The 26,367-nt window shown below is 42.3% G+C and overlaps 1 protein-coding gene across 2 annotated transcripts; it reads right to left on the bottom strand.

The window, feature by feature from the left end:
• Positions 1–77: 77 nt before the first annotated feature.
• MSH6 (mutS homolog 6) lies at positions 78–24,712 on the bottom strand. 2 transcript variants are annotated; one of them, XM_032877843.1, is made up of 10 exons: positions 24,361–24,712; positions 12,445–12,644; positions 9,279–9,448; positions 5,338–7,882; positions 3,160–3,425; positions 1,840–1,957; positions 1,431–1,520; positions 670–824; positions 367–566; positions 78–248 (listed from the first exon to the last, which is right to left on the bottom strand). In XM_032877843.1, exons 1-10 carry the CDS (start codon positions 24,612–24,614, stop codon positions 167–169), a joined length of 4,080 nt encoding a protein of 1,359 aa, XP_032733734.1. In that variant the 5' UTR covers positions 24,615–24,712; the 3' UTR covers positions 78–166. The 2 variants fall into 2 exon arrangements, with proteins under 2 accessions (XP_032733734.1, XP_032733735.1); XM_032877844.1 differs by lacking the exon at positions 12,445–12,644 and having other exon boundaries at positions 24,361–24,688.
• Between the last annotated feature and the right edge of the window lie 1,655 nt (positions 24,713–26,367).

Below are 26,367 nucleotides of genomic sequence, written 5' to 3' on the forward strand. Positions count from 1 at the left end.
GTATTCAATAACCATTATGTAGAAGGTAGATAAGAATTAAAAGGGTTTAATTTCCTAGAAAGAAAATGGAAAAATGGTCATTTTTAAAAAATAAAGTTTATTAGATCATAATGTTGTCTGAATTTACCACCTTTGTCAAAAGCCAACTCAGAGCTTCCAATGTAGTCTAGAATTCCTTAATCAAAGTCAGCAATTTAGGGACAGCTTCAGCATCTAGAGTCGACCTTTCACTAGCCAGGCAAACTTCCCTTAAAATTAAAAAAAAAAAAAAGGTATCAGTTCATGTTTTCCGTAGTGCATGAATAAACCCTCAAGGGGGATGGCGAAGGTCAGCTCCATAGCAAAATTATATGCAAGTAAAATTACCGAAATAATCGCAGTGATTGAGTCATCTTCTCAAATTCTCTTGCTTTTCTATGTCCCTTTTGAATAACCTCCTCTGGAAGATTAGCAAGCCTTGCTGCATTAAAGCCGTAGCTTTTAGGACAAGCTCCCTTAATGAATTTATAGAGGAAGGTAATAGTCTCCTGGCTGGGATCCTCACATTCATTTTCTACCATGCATGCCTAAAAAGGAAAATATTTTATTATGCTGTGTTCAGGTGCTAGCAGTGGACATACCTGCCTTGATTCCCTCAAATCTAAACTTCTGAAAGCAGTTTATACATACCATGTGGCCCAGGCGCACTGCAACATTTTGAGAATAATCTTCTACTAATGAATGGTAGTGGGTAGAGAACAATGTACGACACTTTATGTTCTCAGCAAGTTCTTTAACAACTGCATTTGCTATTGCTGTTCCATCAAATGTTGCAGTACCTCTCCCTATGAAGGTAAAATATGCATAAATTATATATCTGCCTTAATACCACAAAGGAATGAAAAGGCGGGCAGGGTGGGGGAGGATAAAATAGTAACAATTAGTGCATCCAAATAATAGACCCCGTTTAGCTAAACATCCACTTACCAGCCCTGGGAGTAGGGTATATTCTATTTTTAAAGATTTCATTTTTAATTAATCTCTACAACCCAACATGGGGCTCCAACTTAAAACCCTGAGGTGAAGAGTCACACATTCTACCGACTGAGCCAGCCAGACACCCCTGCATTTCTTTTTCTTTTTTTAAAGAGTGCTCTCTTTCAGGTACCACTGATCTTCAGAAATGTCCTATTAGTTTCTCATTAAATGATAACTATTTTAATAGGACGAAATTTAGAGCCTTGTAATCAAAGACTGTTTTTAATATTATCTGTTATCTTCCAGTATGGGTCTGAATGGCACTAGAGGTGGGTCTATGGCACTAGAGGTAAATGCTTTCAGACTTTTTAAAAAGAAAGGGCCAATCATCTTCAAGAAAAATTAGAGTTTTAAAAAAAAATTCTAATTTTTAAAAAAAAATTTTAATTTTAATGGAAATTGGAATGTCTTACCCAATTCATCCACAAGGACCAGAGAATGTGCTGTTGCATGTGTAAGTATGCTGGCAGTTTCACTCAATTCAACAAAGAACGTACTTTCACCTAAAAAAAAAAACACACAAAGACACACACAACATACTACTAAATAGAACTAGAATACTGAAGTAGTGTGTTCATCTTTTTGGTTCATATCATGAGCTACCCAGTACTAAAGGTTACATCTCATTAAGAGATAATGCAGTTCTTGCTTGAAGAAAGAATATTTTCAAATGCCTGAAAAGTACTCCACTCTGTGTAACAGGAAAAATCAAACATCAAATTTAATGGCTGGTACACATTTCAAGGCAGACGTATTTATCGTACAAAATGTAGAAATGAACAGGCCAATAATAAAAGCCTTAGGTGAAAAAAGAAAACTCACCTGACATTATTCTGTCGGAGGCACCAAGTCTAGTAAATACTCTGTCAATTGGTGTGAGCCTACATACTTCAGCAGGTATGTAACAACCCGTTTGGGCCATTACAGCTAATAGGCCAGCCTGTGAAGGAAGGAGGAAAAAAGGTCTTTACTAATTGGTATTAAAGAAAAACATAGATACACATCATTTATGTAGTAGTCAGGCACTCTTAAAAACCGTTCACAATCCAAAGCAGGTAAAGTGAAGCCTAGAAAAGCAAGAGGCTTAGAACCTAACTGGCCTTAAAACTGCAAAGCCTGTGAGATTTTAACCCACTGCATTAGTGGTCTCACCATTGGCTGACTACACAGTACAATCACTTGGGAGCTCTTTAAAATTACTGATGCCTAGGGGCGCCTGGGTGGCTCAGTGGTTAAAGCCTCTGCCTTCGGCTCAGGTCATGATCTCAGGGTCCTGGGATCAAGTCCCACATCGGGCTCTCTGCTCAGCAGGGAGCCTGCCTCCTCCTGTCTCTCTGCCTGCCTCTCTGCCTACTTGTGATCTGTCAAATTAAAATAAATAAATAAATAAAAATAATAAAATTACTGATGCCTAGAACCAATTCCAGACCAAATGTATCAATCTGGGTCAGTGGAACCCTATCTGTACTTTGTCAAGCTCTCCCAAGTGATACAAAAAAATGAAAATGGGATTGAAGACTACTGCCTCTTGCTAGTTAGTGAATTTGGTGAACCTAAGTATAAATATAGGAGAGCAGGGGGGTTGGCAAATATTTTTAGTCAAGGGCCGTCTCTGTCACATTTTTTTCCTTTCTAACCCTTTAAAAAATGTAAATCATTTTTAGCTTAGTGGCTGGCCAACCCCTGGTATAAAAAGATATATTTATTGTCTTTCCTGAAAGCAGTTTCCAAAGGTTAATGGTCATGAATTCTATTTGCTCTCCTACTTGAACAAGTCTGTCACGGTTCTTTTATAAGGATTCCCACAAATGAGTCTGAGTAACACACCTCCAACATTTTCATTCATTATGGATACATCTACCTTCAGAGGAAAGGAATCCAATCAAGTCAGAGTTTGTAAATAAGTCATAAGCTGAAATCTCTCAGATTTTTAATGTATGCTCCCCATTAACATGAGCAGATACTTGATAAAGGTAAATACAATTCTCAGTTTTACAATACAAAGCATTTTTCCTTTGCTTCCTAGTATGCTGGTGACTGAATTCTATATAATCTATGTGCTATTTGGAAAAGGGTGGCCTGAATATGTAATATATTCCCAAAGTATACAAATGACTTTGTGTACCTTAAGGTTCAGTTTACCTGTCTCATGAGCGTAGACTTGCCCCCCATATTAGGTCCAGTAACAAGCACACAGTAAGCTTTGCCATTTTCCTCCTCTTCCTCACAGCCTATTAGAATGTCATTAGGTATAAAGTCATCTCCAAAAAAAGTCTTCGTGATGCAGGGATGACGTGATCCTCTAAGGTCTAAGAAAGGAGGAGTGCCTTCTTCTGGCAAGAGAATTACTGGACGACACATAGGGCCATCACCCCCTCGACTGTAGTTAGCCAGGCACAGTAAGACATCTGTTAAAGAGAGTGTAAAAGTGAGGCTTCATTTTTGAAGCTGCTTAAGAAGCACAAAGATCCAACTAATTAATATAAAAAGTCTTTCAAAAACACTTTTCCAGCGGAGGATGGTATGTTCTAGTTGCTTTTTATACATTTTTTTTTTTTCTAACAGGCACTCTAGAACACATAAAATGCTTTAATGCGTTCATTAACAGAAAATGAGCCACCAGCCTAAATGTTTCTATGTGTCTTCATGGGAGCACTTGTAGTGAAATGAGAACTCATTTTCATCCCAAAATCTCTCCCCTCAAAACAAGACCCCCTAACATCTGGACCAGAGGAATGCCAAGGGTAATAAGCAAAGAGATACTGGGGAAATGCTAGACTGACCGCTTTTACTTGACCTAATCCTGGAGCTAACACTTCTTAGAAGTGGAATATTAACACAACAGGCACACTGATACAAAAGCATCTTTAGAGGAAAATAAATTCACCAATTTTGAAAACCTGTCCTGAGGGACACTTTACCCACCAAACTGCTCAAAGCTGTATTGGTTTAAGGAATGAATGTGGTACAAACCAAAGGATACTATTCAATTCTAGACAGTTGTATTCAGATCAAAAAAGTTCTTTTACAAATTTGGGTAGTTACTGTATATATTTTTTTAAGATTTTATTTATTTCACAGAGAGAGAGAGATCACAAGTAGGCAAAGAGGAAAGGAAGCAGGCTCCCTGCTGAGCAGAGAGCCCGATGTGGGGCTCGATCCCAGGACCCTGAGACCATGACCTGAGCCGAAGGCAGAGGCTTAACCCACTGAGCCACCCAGGCGCCCCTAGTTATTCTATTTTTAAAACACAGGGGAAAAAAAAACCTAAACTGTGAAACACCAAAGGCTCCAAGTATGTTGGAAATTTAAGGGGAAAAAGTATTTATGAAATTGAAAAGGTTGCCAAATTATAAATATATAAATCAGGGCTCTTAGAAATCAGTTATAAGAAAGAATGTGATGATCTGGGCTAAGAGAAAAAAGATTAAAATCTTGAAGTATATGCATGTAAAGAGATCAACTGAAAATACAAGAAGTGGTGATGGGCCAAAATATAGTTTTAACTTATTCTAACAAAAATGAGAAGCTTAAAAAAAACCCAGGGGCACCTGGGTGGCTGAGTAGTTAAGCTTCCGCCTTTGGCTCAGGTCATGATCCGGAGCCCCACATCCGGTTCCCTGCTTGGCAGGGAGCCTGCTTCTCGCTCTCCCTGTGCTGTCAAATAAATAAAATCTTTAAAAAACAAAAAAATCAGGATCATGATACTAAGGGTACTAAAATCTGGGGTGCCAGAGTGGCTCAGTCAGTGGAGCATCCAGAACATAGGACTCTTATCTCCGCTTAGGTCCTAATCTCAGGGCCCTGAGTTCAAGCCCTGAATTAAAAACAAAACAAAATCCCCTGCTTTTTAAAAAACAAAAAACTAGGGGAGCCTGGGTGGCTCAGTGGGTTAAAGCCTCTGCCTTCGGCTCAGGTCATGATCTCAGGGTCCTGGGATCGAGCCCTGCATCAGACTCTCTGCTTGGCAGGGAGCCTGCTTCCTCCTCCCTCTCTCTCTGCCTACTTGTGATCTCTGTCAAATAAAATAAATAAAATCTTTTTAAAAAAAAACAAAAACAAAAAACTAAAAACCTATCAATCTTTCAATTATTCAAGACTGAACAAGACCAAAAAGTGAACTTGAATTGCTACAGGCAAACTAAGCCATTTTGTCTAGTGAGGGCACAAGTATATACACATCAAAATACATACCTTATTACCTATATTCAGAAATATACCTCAATGGCAAATGTCCAATGGATTTAAATCTTAATTCATAACTGGGACATAAGACATGACTAACCAAACCCTTAGGAATAAGCTTGTTCAAAGTCTTACCCAATACTGCGATGCACTCAACAGCGGACTGCCAGTCCTTATAATTTTTATCAAAGTTATAGAACAGTCGCCGCATGCAGTCCTTCAATGATACGTCTCTCCGTTCTTCAGCATTTATCAGATTAGCCAACTTCTTCTCAATAGTTTTGGTCCAGTATCGCTTACAGCCCTTCTTGGTAGATTTCAACTCATACTCTTCTGGCAAATTACGAGTGATGAAATTCTCTGGAATTTCCAGCTGGTAACGGTTCCTACCAATCCCCCAGTAGACAATGGTCCTACAGCCAATTCGACTGCGCTGTTTCTCCAAGTATTCCAGGAGGCTCTGTTCATTTTCTCTTATGTCAGCAAGAGCTTGGTCATAATCAGAGTCAAATCCTGCTTTGGGAGTAATTAGTCCAGTCTTTCTAGCCTTTTCATGGTCAAAGGCTGTATCCCATCGGTTCAGTTCTATAGTCAAATCTGGGAAACGGCCCTGAGGAGTTTTTGTCTGTAGAGTAATGACCTGCTTAAGGATTTTAGACTTAAAGTTGTCAACGATTTCTTCCATAATCTCTATAATTTTACATATTACTTTGAATCCTTCTAGAGCAGAAAGAAAATCAATAATCTTTTTTTTGCTGTATGTAGTTTCTTCATACATGATAGCCCTGCTATCTGGGTGGTTCTGGCTCTTCAGGGGAGACCCAACATTATGAATTTTACTCAGCAGCCTTTCAAGGTCTGGCAGCTTCTTCAAAAGGTCTACCACATCAGAGATTTTGTCAGGCACAGCCATGAGGTCTTCTATAGCATCTAGACGATCGTTGATAGCATAAGGGCTACAGAGTGGGGCACAAAGCCACTGCTTTAGAAGCCGCTTACCAAAGGGAGTATGGCAACTATCAATCTTTTCTAGTAGGGTCCCTTCAGTAGAACCATTTGTTCCATTCATGAAAATCTCCAAGTTGCTTAACGTCACAGCATCTAGCACCATTCGCTGATTGCCTTTAGCAAAAACAGCACCAGGTCTTGTAGCACTGACCATGTCAGAATCCAAGGGAATGTATTCTTCAAAATTTGCCATTGATAAAAGCTCTTGATCAATAAGGCATTTTTTGAGGTAGAAGACACAACCACCTAGAGCTGAGAGGGCCAATTCACTCTTTTCTCCTGGTGTCAACCCAAGAGAATCAGACTCTGAGGTCATACCTTTAAGCACCTGGGGTAACATTACCCCACTGTCCTCATTTAACTTTTCCTTAAAATATCCTTCTTCAAGGAGCGTTCTCAATGTTTTGGCTGCGTCCCAAAATTGGGAGCCTGGTATCAGACCTTCCTGAAGTGAGGAGGACAATGAACCCTTTAGAATCATCTTCGTTTCTGTTGAGAGATTTCCCTTCTCAAACAAGACTTGTACTGGAGGATAGTGTGCCACTAGAGTCCTAAATCTGGAACAATGGCGATCATCTGAAAACTGACCTATGAAAAACTTTCCCAGTGAGGTATCAACAAAGCATACTCCATACACCCGAGTGTGGCCAGAAGAATCCTCCTCTTTTTCTTTGAGGCTAAGAAGATACTTACTGTAGTTCTCAGAGGGATCACCTTCCAATACACTGTAGGTCTGTGTACCCTTAGTAATGACTCTACAGATCTCCCTCCTCACCACTCTGTCATACTTAGATATATGTGCCATCTTACGGCATCGTGCCTCCATCATCTCCGGGGTCTCTGTCTGTTCCACTCGTGCTACTTTATAGCCCTTTTGAACCAGAGAATCAGAATATCGGCCAAAGGCAATTTCAGGGAAACCAGAATGAGCCCAGTTGCCTTTCATGAACACCAGACCTAGTTCGTTGACTCCAATAAGAGCATCCATGTGGTATAGTTCATAAAATTTGCCCACCTTATAAAATATAACAAGATCAAAGTTCTGAGACTTAATCTGCCACCACTTCCTCATCCCAGGAGTACAGGAATTAAGGAAATCCTCAGGAACGTAGAGTGTGGATGCATCAAAATCAGGGTGATCAGGTCGCCTCCTCTGTAGATCTCTTCTCTTGTCCTCCTTAAGCCACTCTAGGGTTTCATGATACCAGATAGTGGGGCGACTATTATCATCACATCCTCCACTAACATGGGCTTGAGATTCAGAATTTTGAGGGGCAGAGAAAGCATTCAAAGCACTCTTGGTTTCTGATGAAATGCCAGTTGATCGTTTGGTGGTCAAGGGCATTTCCTTCCTTGAACTTTTCCTTTTGAGAGAGCCATTTCCAGTCACCATTTTCTTCCGCTTTGAAGCCACTTTGACAGGACTGTCCAGGCCTTCACTGTCACTGTCCACCACTCCACTGCTTATTTCATCACTACTTCCTTCCTCCTTCGCATCTGGCTTGAATTCCACATCAGAACCACCAATGTCACTCTCAGAGTCTGATATGACCCTTCTTTTCTTTATTTGGCGGCTGCTTCGCCTAGATCCTTGGACCTTGGGCCGTACTTCCTCTTCACTTTCAATTTCATGATCATCTTCTTCACTCTTATCTGAGTAAGTTGCACCAACCTGACAGGGAAAGAGTTATTTAAATAAAAAAACAATCTGGAAAATTACAGTACTGTTGTGGAGTATCTCTCAATATGCTACAGTATCTTGATCAAGAGAAGAACCCAGCTCCAGAAATGAGAAACTACTTTCTTTCTCCAAGAATTAAACACACACACACACACACACACACACAATTTCAGTAGCATCATACTAGAGGGTTAAGTGATTCTCTCCTGAGTTTTATCCTGTACAGTAGTGATGAAGCCATTAGCATGACCATACATCCCAAATACCTACAGGTGATACCCTCATTAACAATCAGCTATGGAAATAACTTTAAGTCCCCATTACCTTTCTTCCAGGGTCATCTCTCCTCTTCCAGAGGGACGTATTATGAACTTTGCCATTTTATAAATTCTTTAGTTTAAGAAAACAGTGCAACCTGTATGGGTTTCTAGTCCTTGCTCTTCCACAAACCAACTGTAGCTTCTTGGGCAAGGCATAATTCAGTTATCATGGATCTCCCACACATGTGAAGTTATATGAGGTTCAGTGATCTCTGTATCACCATCCAGTTCTAAACCTTTCATTAATGTAGACCCCTGGCCTCGAAAGTAAGATTAAAAACACCTTCTTTCGTTTCTCTTAAAATACTCGTTAGATTAGTTTGTTATTCCCTATCTATAACAATGTAAAATCAGGCTCAGTCATAAATGAATCTCTTAAGCACACAGTTCATTAATTTGTTAAATTAGAGAAGAATGATCAATTCACTCAAATAGTGACTATTAAAGTTTGAAACCCAGGTTGTATTTCAAGGATCTTTAACCTCTCTTACCTATCCAAAATACAAAAAAAAAGTATTGAGAGCATTAGGGAATCCATTTCCAGGGCTTAACCACACCCTCAAATAGAGGCTTACTGCCAGACATCATAACCAATTTTATCACCATGTTCTTACTGTCTTGTTAACTTGTTACTAAAATGAAGCTTGAGAACTCAAGCAAAACGGCTACTTAGATTCTAATCTAAAGTAACCTACAGTCCTACAGAAATATAGAATTATGGGTATGAGTATTTGGGGTACATGGGTGAACAGTCAGTTAAGCATCCAGACTCCTGATTTTGGCTCAGGTGATGATCTCGCTTGTGAAATCAAACCCCTCATCGGGCTCCCCGCTGTGCATGGAGCCTGCTTAAGATTCTCTCCCCCACTCCCCATGCCCCTCCTCATGCTCACACACGCTCACAAAAAAAAAAAAAAAGGACAAAAGATATGTATGAGTATTAAAGTGTGTGTGTGTATATATATGCAAATCATATAAATAAAACGAGAATATCGCTTTAATACCCCCCCCTTTTCCCATCACTTTCTCAAAAGAATTAGCAACTGACTTGTTTAACAGTAGCCCACCTCCATCTCTTCTTCTTCCTCTGGTTCTGAGGGTTCATCACACACTGCTAATTCAAGCCTCTCAATCTTGTCTTTATTCAAGGCTTCATCTGCACGTTGCATTGCTCTGAGTATTTCAGGCTTTGAACTGTAAAAATGACCTCCTTTTTGCACTTCCTTCGATTTTGAACCTAAAAAATTTAGATTTATATTTCTTATTAAGCAAATTTTATTTATAAATAAGAACCATTAGCTAGGGAATAGGCTCAATGTATAACCTCTGTTGTAATGGACAAGAATCAAGAATAGTTTTTAATGCCCCATTACTTTTGATTGATAATAGATCAATAAAGCCTACATAGAAGAAATTACCAGGGGAAAACTACTAGTGAAACTTAAATTACCTATCTGACCTCCTTGAAGTTGCCTTAACTATTGGGTCACCCAGGGCTACTTCATCATCTCTCCTGACTGTGGCCCTAAATATAAAGCACACCTCTTCAGATGAAGCATAAGATGTTCAAGGGGTCTGAGACCCTTTGTACAAAAAAATTACTTCGAAGGCAAAAACTACACTGACAGTTATATGAAGCTATGATACTAAGTTTATCCCCAAGGTAATTAAATAGGGTATATTAAAAACAAAACCCTACTGGTAAGGATACTAACATTCTGGAAAGGTAACCTAGTTCAAACTGAATTTTTTGTTGTTGTTTAGGTTCAATCAAATTGTTTTGTTTTCAGGTAAAACTCTTCCTTTATTCCTTTATTTTTTTCCCCAAGACACTTTATTTGACAGAGAGAGAGAGAGACAGGGAGAGCGCGAACACAAGCAGGGGGAGTGCAAGGGAGGAAGCGGCTCCCTGCTGAGCAGAGAGCCCAACGTGGGGCTCCATCCCAGGACCCTAGCCAAAGGCAGATGCCTAACAACTGAGCCACCCAGGCACCCCTTAAATTTTCTTTAAGATTTTATTTATTTGAGGGGCGCCTGGGTGGCTCAGTGAGTTAAGCCTCTGCCTTCGGCTCCGGTCATGATCCCGGGGTCCTGGGAAGGAGCCCCACATCGGGCTCCCTGCTCAGTGGGGAGGCTGCTTCCTCCTCTCTCTCTGCCTACTTGGGATATCTCTGTCAAATAAATAAAATCTTTAAAAAAAAAAAAAAAATTGGAACCTAAGTGAAGGGTCCAATTCACTATTTAAAAAAAAAAAGATTTTATTTATTTGAGACAGAGCACACCTACCAGTCGGGGGAGAGGCAGAGGGTGAGGAGAGAGAATCTCAAACAGACTCCCCACTGAGTGGGATGTGGGATTCCATCTCAGGACCCCAAGATCATGACCTGAGCCAAAACCAAGAATCACTCAACCGACTGAGCCATCCAGGTGCTCCAAGAGTTATAATTTTAAATGACACTCCTTCCTCTGACCAAAAGATTAGATGCAGATAATCACAAGTCTAATGGCACAAAATTGTTTAGTTTTTTTCCTAAGAGGCCTAACTAGCAATCTGACCAAATTAGAAAACAAACCTGAACTTGTCTAAATTTAACAGATCCAAACATTATATTATTTCCTTTTTTCTACTGTATGCTGAAACTAACAGGATATCCTAAAGTGCCATTAATTAGCAACTTAATGGACTGGCTAAAACAAAGGTGCAATTTCACATTTTTCTAAAGAGCTGCACCAGTACTACAAACTGTAACAATCAAAATCCACTGGAGGGTGGCCTCCTAACTTCCTCAAGTGCCTGTTTGCAGCTGCGCTCACCCCCACATATCTAATGACCTACCTCATCGTTCCCCAAAAAATGCAAACTGCATTTACAATTTTAAGACCCCCCCCCCCACCAAAAAAAAAAAGAATTAAAAACCTCCTTTTTCCTCATCCATGCTGTTGCAACAATTTGGAAATTTAAATGGCAAAGGCAATATACAACAGGGTTGCATTTACAAAATAATGACAATATATATATAAAATTTGGGGGGTATTTTTAAATTAAAGTCATGTTGCCAAAGCTTTGTTTAGAATCTCGAAATTAGGGACGCCTGGGTGGCTCAATCAGTTAAGCATCTAACTCTTGATTTCAGCTAAGGTTAAGATCTCAGAGGGGAGACGGAGCCCTGCGCTTGAGATTCTTCCCCTCCCCGACCCATACTCACTAGCATGCTCTCATTAAAAAAAAAAATAATCATCATCTCAAAATTAGTCCTAGAAAAAGACCCTGTTACCTGGTTCAGCTCGCTCACTCTTTAAGTAAACAGTATCTGAGTTACTTAGTTGGCCAAGATTATACAGCAAATTAGTGCTGAAGACAGAACCAAATGTCCAGATTCTCCTTCCATCCTGCAGGTCAGAATTCCATGCAGACTTAAACTTTCTCAGTGTGCCCTCCTGACCCTGCAGGATGAGCGCTATGACCAAAAGTCAGAATTCCCAGAGATTCCTAGGAAATTGACCCGTATTGTGATTCCTAAACACTGAGTCTAGCAGCACCCTAGCCCTGAAGAACCTGAGGATAATGATAAGGACTCATTCATGCTCAAGTGTAAACAAGCACTGAACCCTGCAAACACAATGTGCACACACAGTATAACTCAACAAACTGACAGGGTGCACCTGCCCCCAAGTGACGCTACACAGGCAGGACTGCTGCAGTCTAGGACTTTAAAAAGGTGGGCCTAGAAAAAGAACATTATGGGTCCAGAAGTATGATGTGAAACTCAACGTAGATATGCTCGTAAGTGAGGGTTTTAAAGGCCAGGTAAATATGCATCTCCATCTGCCCTAGACAATGTCACTAATCTATTTGCTATATATCCTGACTGCACTGCTTTTCTCTTAGATCTCTGAAGATGGAGCACTGTTAACTTACCCTTTTCATGCCTGAATTTAGTAGTATGGTCCAAATGAGATCTAATCATGAAAACATTTTCCCCTTAAGGGCATGATACTGCCATAAGTCAACTGAAAATAAAGAAATAAAAATTCCACTCCACAACCAACCAGCTGAAGACCAGTTGTATCTTTTTCCCATGATGGAAGCATTCAGCCTACCACTCCTGAAACTTATTGGTGTAAAATACACTTAATTCCACTGTATGGCAGTCGTAGACACTTGTGCTCATGTGCTGTGTGCTTGCTCTCTTACACACTCACTCTCTCACACACTGAGGAGTAGACTCTTACCTGTATATGGCTTTAATAGCCTTCTGCTAACCCAGCCCCTTGTTGGGCTGTCATCAAAAAACTGTACATGAACTCGGACGGACTTTCCTTTCTCACGGATGAATGTTCCATCAAAAGGGTGGTTGTATACCAGGCAAGGCCACCAGGGGTAACCCTCCATCTTGGCCCAAACCAAATCACCTGGTGAGAAGTCACAAGAACTGTTGCCAAAGGAAATACATAACTTGGTTAATATTTGGTTAAGTTGCATTACAGGCAATTACCTACAAATAAGCAATTCCAAGGAAGGCATTGTTAACACTCCTTTGAAGTCTTCTGGCATTAATATTCAAGCACCCAAATTCTAGAATTAATTTTTTAAAATCAGATGTTCAAGTCATTTTTAAAAACATAAGCAAATATCACAATGCTTATTTAAAATATTAAAACAAATACAAATATAATGAATTCTGATATTAAGATGAGAAACTACTCAGAATAATAAAAATTTATAAACAATGGCCAAATTATGACAGAATACTAATGCAAAGAAAAAGGCACAGACTCATTGTACATGCTCTCCAAATTATAATGTATCACACCTGTATACCACAATATGGTCCGTATCAGGAACAGGACCTGACCCAGGGCATTAATAAAATATGAAACATTGATATGTGATTTGATAATGACAATAAATATTACCTCATTTGACTCTATTTGAAATCTGTTTCCAGTTAACACTCCACAAGCTACCTAGCACACTACCAACCCCAGCCCTAAAAATCGTATGAAAAAATTCAATTTGGATTAGAAGTGCCTGACTTGCCAAAAAATAATGAGTATATATGCCTGCAGAATCAAAAACAAAGATTCAATCCTCATGAAAATTAATTTGGTCCTGAAGGTTTCCTGAGAAAGGGAAAGGAAAGGGTAGAGGAAGAAGAATCTAGCTGAAAAACTACAGCAGATGTATGCCTGAAACTAATGAAACACTGCGTGTTAGCTAACCAGAATTAAAATTAAAACTTGACAGGGGCACCTCGGTGGCTCAGTCGATTGAGCCCCTCATTGGAGGCTGCACTGGGTGTGGAGCCTGCTTGAGATTCTCTCTCCCTCTCCCTCGGCCCCTCCCTACTCATGCACACATGCTCTCTTAAATAAATAAAACTTAACAAAAAAGTAAAAATTAAACTACAGCAGAGTCCCTCTGTGATGGAGATTCCACAACAGCTAATAAATTCTGCTCAAGTACCATATACCAAGATTTTCTGAACTTGCTTAAAGGTTTTCACTAAATAACTACAGAAGTAAAATAGACTACAAACAAGAACATTTTAGAATAGCTTGCATTAGTACACTGGGGGGACCTTATTCAGACCTAAGCATAAAGTTAAAGTATTCCTTTCTTCAAAAATGTGAATATGGAAGCCCCCGAGGCTAGACAGTTAGAAAAGAGACAAAAACAACAGCATGGCTAGCTAGGGCTTTTCTCAAGGGCCTTTGCAGCATGTGCACTCTTACAGAAATCTACAGCAACCAGCACAAGCACAAATCCATAAATATTGCCATCAAGCTCACCACGTAGTTCATCTTCACATAGGAAGCTCTTGTCCAATTCCAGTTTCTACCATGAGCCCACGAACAGGAGACAAAGATCCTCAGAGCTATGCAGAATGGTCTACAAGCCTCCCTACTGTCAAGCAGTCTTTCTCTTAACTTCGGCCAGGTAGCCACTTAACCACAAAAAGCCTATCCCGAGTTATCAGAAAACTATAAGCTTTTTTTGTTCGGAAGTACCTGAGACCACCCTAAAACTGTACTCTCTGCTGCTAAAGGAGGGAAGTAACTTGTCTCCCTAAAGACACTTTATCTGAGTCCAAATCCTGAGCATCATTTTTAGAAGACTGGTCAGAGTAAGTACGTGTTAATTCAATGAACATGTTCCCCTCAGGAAGCATATTTCTGGCTGTATAGTTTTGAGACATTAGGCTTCAAAATGCATTATCGAAGCAAATTTTTCTAAAGGGGATCAGCAGGGATACCTATCTGTCAAGCCAGGCTGCCCTTTATTTCTTATTAAAGATTTTATGAGAAAGAGAATGCACACTGAGCAGGGCAGAGGGACACTGCCCTCTGAGCAGGGAGCCCAACTCCGGGCTTGATCCCTGGGGATCATGACCTGAGCCCACAGCAGGTGCTTAACTGACTGAGCCACCCAGGTGTCCCCTGGCTGCCCTTCTTAAAGGCAACTAAATCCCTTAAAAGGTTGAGATTCAGGTAATATTTTGGTGTGTACAAAGCAAAGCCTAAGCCCCATGTGGCTAGTCTGAGGCAGTCTCTTCCCTATGTACTGAATTTAGTAAATACAGGTGGCTAAGTGCTGAGCCCAACCAGTATGGGTGAGGTTTACAAAGAGCTCCTGGTTTGTAAAATTCAAGAGGACGGTTTTTCTTGCCTTTGTGAACGGAGTTATGGAGGGTATTTGCCTTTGTGAACAGAGTTATGGAGGGTAAGGACTAATTGCTGAACTGGGCACTAGCTATTTTATAACATACATGTCTTAAAAAAGTTACAAATTCTCAAGACTGGAGTTAATGCATACCAGGCTGACAAGCATGTACATCTTAGTGGTACATTTGAAGTTCAAGGAACAGGATGCCTCAAATCTGATGGAATTCTATTTTGTCTGGTATGAGGCAACAGAGCACTTGCAGGAATCTCAGCTGTCTTGGGGGCTCCCAGAGAAACTACATGACTAGATAAAAAAAAAAAATTTAAGATTTTATTTATTTTCGAGAGTGAAAGCAAAAACATGAACGGGGAGGGGCAGAAGGTGAAGCAGACTCCCCACTGAGCAAGGAGCCAGCTTGCAGGGCTTGATCCCAGGAAACTAGGATCACGACCTGAGCTGAATAAGGCAGATGCTGAAGGCAGACACTTAACCAAACGAGCCACCCAAACGCCTACCTAGATTAAAATTCTTGAGCAAAAATGAGATGGCAAAGCCTGACTCCTGAAAGTCCCCTCTGTCCTTAGCTAAAAGTAACTCAAGTTTCTGACTGAGACCTAGAAGACATGGGGAGAATTTTTTTTAGCTTTACACCTTAACTTATTTTGTAATAAAATATTACTGTTTTAACATGAGTAAGTTCATTCTAGTTTTATTCTCAAAGGAAATAACTTGAGCTAGGACTACAGTTACCTTAAAACTCCCACTTGTACAAATGTAGTACAAATTGTAAAACAAACTATACAGTGGTGTTCAAAGGTCTCATAAATGATTAGAAGATTCTTTCCCAAGGAACCAAAGATATTAAAAATTTAGTATCTTTAAATTTATTTTGCAAGGCAAATGTACATATCCATTAGAGAAAAAAACGTGTAAAAACTAATTACAATCATTATCAGTTTTGAAATAAATTCCTTATCTGTAAAGTTAACTATTCAAATTGTTTTTCAATATCACTTTACCCTAAATGTAATCATATACTTATAAAATCTTACACAATAACCTAACTTTTCCAATGTTAGCAATTGGCAGTACACTATAAAATGCAAAGACTAAAAAATTTAGTAATAAGCACTGTTCCTCTGAAGCTTTTTAAAAGCTGACACTTTGAAAATTCTGGTCCAGGAAACTGTGGCTTCCAACCAAAATGAGCATTAAGCAGGTAATAAAATATACTGTGTAAGTACCCCTGGGTGATACTGTCTGCCTTCAGCTCAGGTCATGATCTCAGGGTCCTGGGATCGAGTCCCACATTGGGCTCCTTGCTCAGTGGGGAGCCTGCTTCTCCCTCTCCCTCTGCTCCTACTCTCTCTCAAATAAATAAAATCTTTAAAAGTAAAATAAAATTTCTCTTCAGTTAATGCTAAAAAAGTTTTTTAATTTTGTGGGAAGACTTCAACTCTCTATTTGTAATTTTAAAATTTAGATTTCTAGTAGTTGTATAGTTTCCAAAGAATGCCAACATAAAAGGAAATATAATCCATGCAAATACTCAAGTTTTCCTACCAACACTAAATACTGTATTTTAAAATATACAGGGGATACCTAGGTGGTACAGTCGGTTAAACATCTCTCGATTTTGGCTCAGGTCATGATCTCAAGGGTCATGAGATTGAGGCCAGAGTTGGGCTCTGCATTTAGCACAGAATCTGCTTCAGATTCTCTTCCTGCTCATGCTCACTTTCTCGCTCTCTCTCAAAAAAACACCTCTTTTTCTTTTTTTTTTTTAAATAAAGCATGGAAATGCAATGCAAGCCTAAGGTTCACAGCTGGAATGTGCTATAATCTGTCATACACTGGTCCTTATCAAGAGCCTAATAATCCTATAAAATCACATCCAGCTATTCCACTGGCTCTACTTAAGGCCTTACCCAATATATTAACTTCACTGTATTTTAATATTTGGCTATATTTTCTGACAATCTTAACATCTTTCTCTTTTCACGTAACTGTCTTAACAAGGATCATTAGCCCTATGCAAATCCAATTTGAAAATATATAGGCTGAAAAATCACCTCAACATCTAAAGATTTTATTACAATGTAAAATACACTGCTTCCTAAAGCCCAAGCTAAAATGCCAAAATATTGGAATTACCTTACAATGTACTTATAAAGAAGATCCAATTACGACTTTAATGTGTTTTTAAAATGTTAATATATAATTCTTCTTAAGTTTATTTAGGTAATCTCTACAGCCAACAGAGAGCTCAAACTCAAAACCCTGAGATCATGGGGCGCCTGGGTGGCTCAGTGGGTTAAGCCTCTGCCTTTGGCTCAGGTCATGATCTTTGGGTCCTGGGATCAAGCCCCGCATCAGGCTCTCTGCTCAGTGGGGAGCCTGCTTCTCCCTCTGTCTCTGTCTGCCTCTCTGCCTACTTGTGATCTCTTTCTCTCAAACAAATAAATAAAATCTTTATTAGTAGCGCCCACTCTTCTGACTGAGCCCCCCAGGACTCCCCAAAATGTTAATATATCTTAAATTCTTGATATTCTTAGGATTCCAAAGGCAGTTTTAAGGGGTGGGGGGCAGTGCTGTGAAGTGTGTAAACCTGGCGATTCCCAGATCTGTACCCCTGGGGCTAATAATACATTATATGTTAATTTAAAAAATAATAAGAAAAAAAGGGGGGGGGAGATGACAGCTCAGAAAAACAAATGTAAAAGCCATCGTACAGGGTGATGGGACACTGGGGAGGGTATGTGCTGTGGTGAGTGCTGTGAATTGTGAAAGACTGATGAATTACAGACCTGTACCCCTGAAACAAAGAATACATTATTAAAAAAAAAAAAAAAGCTGTCGTACAACTAGGGCACCAGGCTGGCTCAGTGGGTACAGCACATGACTCTTGATCTCAGAGTCACAGGTTCAAGCCCCACGTAGGCCGTAGACCTTACTTTAAAAATAATAACAATAAAGCCTTCATACAACTAAAAATAAGAAATGACTCAGTAAAGCCAAACATACACTGAACAGATTTTTTAAAATTTTGCTTTAAAGTCACGTTATTTTGCTTTCGCTTTAGTCCATAATCTCGGTGTCAGTTACTGGTTGTACCCCCAAATTCATAATCAACTTTTTAGGCTATCTACTTTAAAAAAAAAAAAAAATCAGTGGATACAAAAGCACTACTAGAATTTGCTTCTGTAAGCTATAAAAAATAAACTGGGCTTGTCTAACAAAACCTGTGCATATAAACATTGAGTCATAACATGAAAACAGTCTCAAACCAACTTTAGAAATCAGTTATTGGTGTTTGCAACTAACTTTCAAAGTGGACCATTAGAGGAGACTTCCCCTACCCTTAAATAACTAAATGCAGTACTGAGAAAAAAGAAGTAATCAGAACAATTAATTCCAAGGCCCCCACAATACCTACCCACCTACCAATACACTTCTTCCCATACACCTTTCCCTCTCCTTCAGCTTGGATTAACTATGGCTCATCATTTATGCACTAGGGTCTAGAGTGACCATATGAAACTACCATCCAAACTGGCATCTAATACTATTTTCTAAAGAGCATTGGAAAAGAAACCTCAAAGAAGTTAAAAGAAAACAGGTTCTTCAGATCTTTTTTCCTTCAAGATTTTATTTATTTGAGAGAGCAAGCGAGAGCACAAGCGGGGTGAGGGGCAGAGGAAGAAGGAGACTCCTTGCTGACCAGGGAGTGTGTGGGACTCAATCCCAGGACCCCGAGATCATGACCTGGACCAAATGCAAATGCTTAACCTACTGAGCCACTCAGGCACCCAGAAACCAGGTTCTTTGTGGAGCAGCTTAATTTCATGCCTTAGAGCATGTAAAAATCATCAGAATGAAGGTTTTCAAAAGCCCTGAGGCAATGTTAAGCCATAAAAGCAGCTCAAAAGGGGCGCCTGGGTATTGCTGAATCATTAAGCATCTGCCTTCGGCTCACATCATAATCCCAGCGTCCTGGGACAGAGCCCCACATGGGGCTCCCTGCTCAGGTGGGAGCCTTTTTCTCCCTCTTCCACTCCCCTGCTTGTGTTCCCTCTCTCGATGTCTCTCTCTCTCTCTCTCTCTGCCAAATAAATAAATAAATAAAAATCTTTAAAAAAAAATAATTTTTAAGGGCACCGGGGTTAGCTCAGTTGTTAAGCGTCTGCCTTCGGCTCAGATCATGATCCCAGGGTCCTGGGATCTGGTCCTGCATGGGCTCCCTGCTCAGCTGGGGAGTTTGCTTCTCCCTCTTCCACTCCCCCTGCTTGTGTTCCCTCTCTCACTGTCTTTCTCTCCGTCAAATAAATAAAGTCTTAAAAATAATAATAGTAATTTTTTAAAAAAGCAGCTGAAAAGAGGTTCCCACAGACCAAATTATAACAAGTTGAGCATCTTTTTTTTTTTTTTTACAAGATTTTATGTATTTATTTGAGAGAGAGAGAGCGCACACACAAGAAAACACAAATGGAAAGGGGGAGCAGGGAGCCGCTATATAGGGCTCCATCCCAGGACCTGGGATCATGACCTGAGTCTAAGGCAGCTGGGTAACCGACTGAGCCACCCAGGCACCCCAAGTTTGAACATCTTTAATACCTGCTTTAATTATGTCAATTAAAACAAGTTAGGTCTGTGACACTGAGTCCACAGAATGCTTTTTAAAGAGCTTGAATTTTTTTTAATTCTCTTCTCTTAAAATAATTATTATTATATTAGGTGTGATATTATTTGGAAAAACACACTGCTATCAATACACTGAACTGGGGTGCCTGGGTGGCTCAGTGGGTTAAAGACTCTGCCTTCGGCTCACTTCATGATCTCGGGGTCCTGGGATCGAGCCCCGCGGCGGACTCTCTGCTCATCAGGGAGCCTGCTTCCCTTCCTCTCTCTCTGCCTACTTATGATCTCCGTCAAATAAATAAATAAAATCTTTTTAAAAAATAAATAAATACGCTGAACTGTATGAAAGTTCTTAGGAAAGCACCTACAACTAGTACAGATAGTTACCTTTAAATAAAGGTGCCGAAAAAAGATTTGCCACATCTGACCATTCCTTGTCTGTGAATGGGAACAGGGCATACATTTCAAGGAGACAATTATCACTGAAATAAGACTGTAAAAAATAAACTAGTCAAGATTTGTAGTAATAATAATAAAAAGCCAGACATAAGTGGTCAGAAGCCTTATAGCTGTCTCAATTGTTATCTTAAACTACAGAAAAAAAAGGAAAAAAGAAACCTACAGAAAAAATAAAGTATGAGAAGCAGGCTCAAGTCCTGCTTTTTTTTTTTTTTCCTTTTTTAAAGATCTGTTTATTTTGAGAGCACAAGCATGTACGCGTGGTGGGCGGGGGCAGAGGGAATAACAGACTCCTCAGACTCCACACTGAAAGTGGAGCCCCATGTGAGGCTCAACCCCAGCACCCAAAGATCATGACCTGAGCCAAATCAGAGCAGGATGCTTAACCAACTGGGCCACCCACACGCCCCTCCTTCTACTCCTCTTATAGCCATTTACTTCAAAACTGATGTCATCTGGCCTCCCTCCTTGCTCTTATGTCCCATTATCTACATCATCACCAACAGCTGTGTGCTCTAGCACTTTGGTCTCTCAACTCTTCTAAATCCTACCCCCACTGCCACTACCCTCATGCTCTCTCCATTACCAGTAGGTCTCCCCACCAAACACACTTAAGTCAGAATGAGATTTTTCTTAAGATTATTTTTTATGTAATCTCTACACCCAACGGTGGGGTTCGAACTCACCGCCATGAGATCAAGTCACAGCATCTACAGACTGAGTCAGCCAGGCACCCAGAGACCGAGCTTTCTAAATCCTCAATCTCCCCTATGGATTTCTTAAATAAAATCTATTGAAGTATTAGCCATAAAGAAAAAGACTGACAAACTTGACATTACAATTACTAATTTCTGTTCAAAAGATGCCATAAGCTGGCAAAAAGGACGACCCAAGGTAGAAAAAGACTTTGAATTACACACCAGTGGCAAAGAACTACGGGAAAAAAACAAAAGAGGCGAAACACTTGGAACACTTAAATACAAGAGGAAATGTACATGTCCAACATTAAAAGATGCTCAACTTCTTGGGCGCCTGGGTGGCTCAGTGGGTTAAGCCGCTGCCTTCGGCTCAGGTCATGATCTCAGGGTCCTGGGATCAAGTCCCGCATCGGGCTCTCTGCTCAGCAGGGAGCCTGCTTCCCTCTCTCTCTCTCTCTCTCTGCCTGCCTCTCTGTCTACTTGTGATCTCTCTCTCTCAAATAAATAAATAAATTAATTAATTAAAAAAAAGATGCTCAACTTCTTTTTAAAGCTTTCAAGTGACGCTTAGAAAAAGTCCCGATGTCTTGGTGGCCCATCAGTTTATTCGACTGGATCCTGACATACCCTCTTCAAGGGTCCCTTCTCTTCTCTTCCTTCTATCACAATCTGCAGGACCTTCTTCCTGAACCAGCTTCCTAACACCCCCTTACTCCCTCTGTAGTCTGGCTGACTCCTGCCTGCCTCTTGGGTCTTATCCTGAAGAGCCAAAAACCTACCCTGACATATATACACCCCCCTTCCCCTGACCAAAGCACACAGAACCTATACACTCTGCTTCTGCTCCAAGAATTGCCTTTTTGGGGACGCCTGGGTGGCTCAGTTGGTTGGACGACTGCCTCCCGCTCAGGTCATGACCCCGGAGTCCCGGGATCGAGTCCCGCATCGGGATCGAGTCCCGCATCGGGATCGAGTCCCGCATCGGGATCGAGTCCCGCATCGGGATCGAGTCCCGCATCGGGCTCCCAGCTCCACGGGGAGTCTGCTTCTCTCTCTGACCTTCTCCTCGCTCATGCTCTCTCTCAATGTGTCTCTCTCAAATAAATAAATAAAATATTAAAAATAATAATAATTAAAAAAAAGAATTGCCTTTTTGCTTGTCCTTTAATACAAGGGTGGATCCAAGATCCATAATGCCTAATTCTGTGCCTGGCACAGTAGGTACATGATGCACATTTGCTGAATGAAGGCCTTTTTAGCATGGATGCAGGAATAATCAATTCACGTTCAAATATACATTATAATACATCTTGCATGTCCCATGAGGAACGCTGAAAAACTATTATGGAGGATGCAAATGTAGGGGAGGAAAAATATTTTCTTTCCAGCCTTCTGAGTTCTTGGCTGAGACCCCCTTAGGAGTAGAAGGTTAATGAGAGAAAACCAAAAAAAAGTTTATGTATACCCCCGTATACATAGGAGATACTAAGGAAAACTATTAACTCACAGAGAGCCCAAGTCACCATCTTAAATACCATCTGCAGCTGAAGACAAAAGAAAAATGTGGAGGGAGGGGGAGTGGACAGGTATGGGAGCTACCAAGGAGAGAACAACAAACAAGAATTATGGCTGTTAGGTAGATTTAAGTCAGAGCCCTCTCCGTTTCTCCTGATTTAGTCGTCCTTCTTTTCCTGGATCAGAACAAGAGACATCCTTACAAATGGAGGTTTCCTTTATAAACTAAAATCTCCCTTACAGAGAGTAACATTCAGTTACTTCTCCTATCTACACGTTCTCAAAAAAGAATGAGCTCAGGGGCTCCTGGGTGGCTCAGTGGGTTAAAGCCTCTGCCTTCGGCTTGGGTCATGATCCCAAGGGTCCTGGGATCAAACCCCGCATCGGACTTTCTGCTCTCTGCTCCTCGGGGAGCCTACTTCCTCCTCTCTCTCTGACTGCCTCTCTGCCTGCTTGTGATCCCTGTCAAATAAACAAATAATCTTTAAAAAAAAAAAAAAAAAAAAGAGCTCGGGAGTGCGTGGGTGGCTCAGTCGGTTACTCGGCTGCCTTTCGCTGGGGTCATGATCCCAGGGTCTGGAGCCCCATATCGGGCTACCTGCTCAGCAAGGAGCCTGCTTCTCCCTCTTCCTTCCGATTCCTCTGCTTGTGCTCCTTCAAGTAAATAAAATCTCAACAAAACCAAACAAACAAACAAAATAACTCAAAATAATCTGTAAGCCAGAGGCATATCCTACTACTCTTCACACAATTATATAGTTAAACTCACTGCCTGAAAGGGTCACTTAAAGGAAAATAGTACTGTAATGGCACTTAGGACTTTGGAAAATCTGTAGGACACATAAAACAACACATTCGCAAGAGCCTACTCAGAACCACTAACCAAGTCTCTGATCTTTAAGGGAGTTCACTTTTTCTAAACCTGTTTCTTCATCCTTTCAAAGGGCTACCATTATCCTTTGTGCCTAATACAATACCTGGGATACAGAAAATGCGAGCTTTTCAAAATGTCGCCCGCTGCTCCGACAAAAGGCCGGTCAAGCCGTGGAACAGCACCGAAGGGCTCCGAGAGAGAGGACACCTCCCGGCAGGCCTCCCCACAATCGCGTCCATCCATCCCTGCCCAGGGCCAGATCAAAGCCTTTAGATAGATAGTCTCCCTCTCGACTCCGGAAAAGATTGCGGGGCCCCATCCTCCCATGCAATTGTCAACAAAAGAGACACTATATCATAAAACAGCATCTTTTTCAACTCCGCACAATACTTCCACGTATATCAAAATTAATACGGCCTCTAAATTCTTCATTCGTTTTGTTGCACGCTCGGCCTATCTATGGAATGACCCGGCAGACCCCAGCACTTTCTGCTCCCCACACCTGCCCCGCCCCGCCCCTGCAACCCTCACGCGGACCAATCAGACTCCTCGGTCGGCGGCGTGACACACCCCCAGTGCACTCAGCTTGCGGCCCACCCCCACTCCCACCTCCTGCACAGCCAGCCCACACAGGCTGGCCTAGCGCCCACCGCTCCCAGGGTCGAGGCGCCCGAGGCTCCCAGCCAAACATTCAAGTGTTTCCCGAACCTCTGCTGACCCTCAATTCCCTATCCCAGCTCTAAACAAGGAACCTCCTCCTCGAACCCCTCTCAATGCACGCCGCGCCCCCACAGCCTCTGGGGTACAAGTGTTCATCCTCCCCCGAAGACATTCCTCTTTCCCGCCACCCCTCCCCCGCTGCAGACAGGCACCACCCCTCCCCCCCCCCGCCCTGGGTGCGCACCCCTCATGGAGCGTGCACAGCTCCTTTCTCTTCCTGCCCCACCCCCAACGCTCCCATCTCCCCTTTCTCCTCCCCTTTCACCCCGAGCAATTTGCACTCCCTCCCTCCCACCTGGTGGTACCCTCCTCTTCCTCCAAAGTCTACGCGTCTCTTCCCCCGCTTTCTTCCCGCAGCCCATTTCCTCCTACCCTGTTTACAATCTACGCCCCCTAACGCCAAGGCTACAAACTCGGGCCCTGCACCCTTTTAAAGCCAAGTATGCAGCCCCACGTCCTCCGAGCTTAAGGCCTGGCTGCGAACCCCCTCAAGCCCTCCAAAGCGAGCCTCCCTTCCCCAGGCCCCCTTCGCCCAGCCGCTGTGCCCCTACCCCCGACTCCCCCCCGCCCCCCGCTACCTGGCGGGGACCGCAGGGGCGGTAGGTCTTCGCAGCCCTCCATTGACGTTCCTCGCCTCCGGCGGCGACGCGGAGCCTGCCAAGGGCCCAGGCCCGGCCTCGCTCCAGGCCACATCCCCGCCGGGAGAACGGGAGGCCCCGGTGGCGGCGGCGGCGCCGCCGCCTTCATCTGAAGCCCTGACCGAGGACTTATTAGCATTATTCAGCGCTGGCGACTTGGGGAAGAAGCTGTACAGCGTGCTCTGTCGCGACATAGCGACGGCCGGCGAGGACCAACCGCTCTGTCTGACCGAGCGGCTAGACGCACGGAATGAAACGCGCGGCGACTGCTGGCGGGAAATCTGGGGGGAGGCGCGCTGCGCTGGAGGAACACTGGCCCCGGCGGCCAATCGGCAGGCGCCCGGGCGTGCGCGGACAGCGTCGCGGGCGGTGCGCGCCCAGCCCCGCCCCCTCTCGGGCCTCCGGGCGACGTGGGGAGGGGACAGGGCGCCCGGCTGCGCGGGTCTCTGGCTGCAGGCGGCGGTGGGGGGCCTGGCGCGCGCGCTCCGTGGGCCTCACCCGGGCTGGGCAGAACTGAAACTCCCGGGCCGGAAACCGGCCGCGGAGCCTCGGCCTCGGGACGCTGGCTTTCCCTGGAGCGGTACGGAGATAACGCGCCGCGTGCTGGAGTGGCCGGGCTGCAGGGGTTGGAAAGAAGCCCCTGCGGAGAAAGGCCTTCCCGCGCCTGCATGAAGAATCCTGTGGTTTAGAGCACTTCCGGGGGGGGGGGTTGTGGAGGGGGAGATTCAGTCTTATTCAGCAGTGGATCAAGTCTCCGGTTCATCTTGTATTCTCAGAGCGTTGCCCTTAGCAGGCACTTGACACACTTGCTAAACGGATGCTAAGTGGCAAGCACTTTACCTGTTTATAATAAAACCTGCCAGCTACACAGAGCTTTCCAATTATTTTACATAGGTTAATTAAATCTGCTCACAGAGCTTTCCATTTATTTTACAGATTAATTAAATCTGCTCAAGAACTGTGAGGGAAGTACTTAAGGTTCACAGTTCCTTATCTGAACCTTGCCGACCAGGTGTGTCTCAGGATGCAGGGTTTTTCAGATTTGGAAGCAGAACAGGGTGTGACTAAAGTCCCTATTCTCCATATTCAAAAAAGAAATAGGAAGACTGGCAGTTCTTTGGCCTTGATCCCAAACTGTGAATAGGCAACTGCAATCTAGAATCCTGGAAACCAGACCCAATTACCAACAGTTGTGCTTTGGAAAAACTTAAATTTAAGATCAGCTCTTTGCTTTGTTCAGGGAGGCAGTGTTCTGCCACAAGTTCTCCTTTGCTAGGCAAGAAAAAAAAAAAAGCATTGTTTCAAATATATTTTGAGAGGTGCTCTCTTCCCTTTATGGGTACAATATGCGACACCCCCAGAGATTCTGGGGCAACACCCTGCAATCAATATTTCTGTACCAAAACCTGTTTATTCGCAGTAAGTGGGATAAATATGGACTATTAATAACCTCATGTAAACTCAGGTCAAAATTTGTTACCAAATGAGTTTGTCACAAAACTTTTGGTTTTCAGAGATTTTTGCATTTCAGAGTTGCAGGTAAGGGATTGTTGACCTGTATTATATCTCTATGGCTGTAAAAACTAAGGTACACGTGGGTCAAGTAATGTGCCCAAATCAAACAGAAAGTGATGGAGTAGAGATTTTAATCCTGGGAAGCTGTTTCTGCAGTCTTGTGTTATTAACAGAAATGCTACACTGCCTTCAATTTAACATCATGTTATTTCATTTAATCCTCACAACCTTGGATTAGGTTCAACTGTATGAAATTGCCAATATTGAACCCTTTTTTAAATGATTTTATTTATTTATTTATTTGACAGAGAAATCACAAGTAGGCAGAGAGGCAGGCAGAGAGAGAGGGGAAAGCAGGTTCCCTGCTGAGCGGAGAGCCTGATGTGGGGCTCTGTCCCAGGACCCTGAGATCATGACCTGATCTGAAGGCAG

The sequence above is a fragment of the Lontra canadensis genome, unplaced genomic scaffold, assembly GCF_010015895.1.
Source record: "Lontra canadensis isolate GAN:19392208 unplaced genomic scaffold, GSC_riverotter_1.0 scaffold61, whole genome shotgun sequence".
In the NCBI taxonomy this organism is placed as follows: Eukaryota; Metazoa; Chordata; class Mammalia; order Carnivora; family Mustelidae; genus Lontra; species Lontra canadensis.

Bases quoted from the DNA above. Each gene is read 5' to 3' on its own strand.
- MSH6 (XM_032877843.1), bottom strand. From the start codon at position 24,614: ATGTCGCGACAGAGCACGCTGTACAGCTTCTTCCCCAAGTCGCCAGCG. The intron at 9,449-12,444 runs GTAAGAGTCTAC...TAAATTTTTTAG, and splicing joins GCTATTAAAGCCATATACAG to GTTCAAAATCGAAGGAAGTG. The intron at 249-366 runs GTAATTTTACTT...TTTAATTTTAAG, and splicing joins CAATCACTGCGATTATTTCG to GGAAGTTTGCCTGGCTAGTG.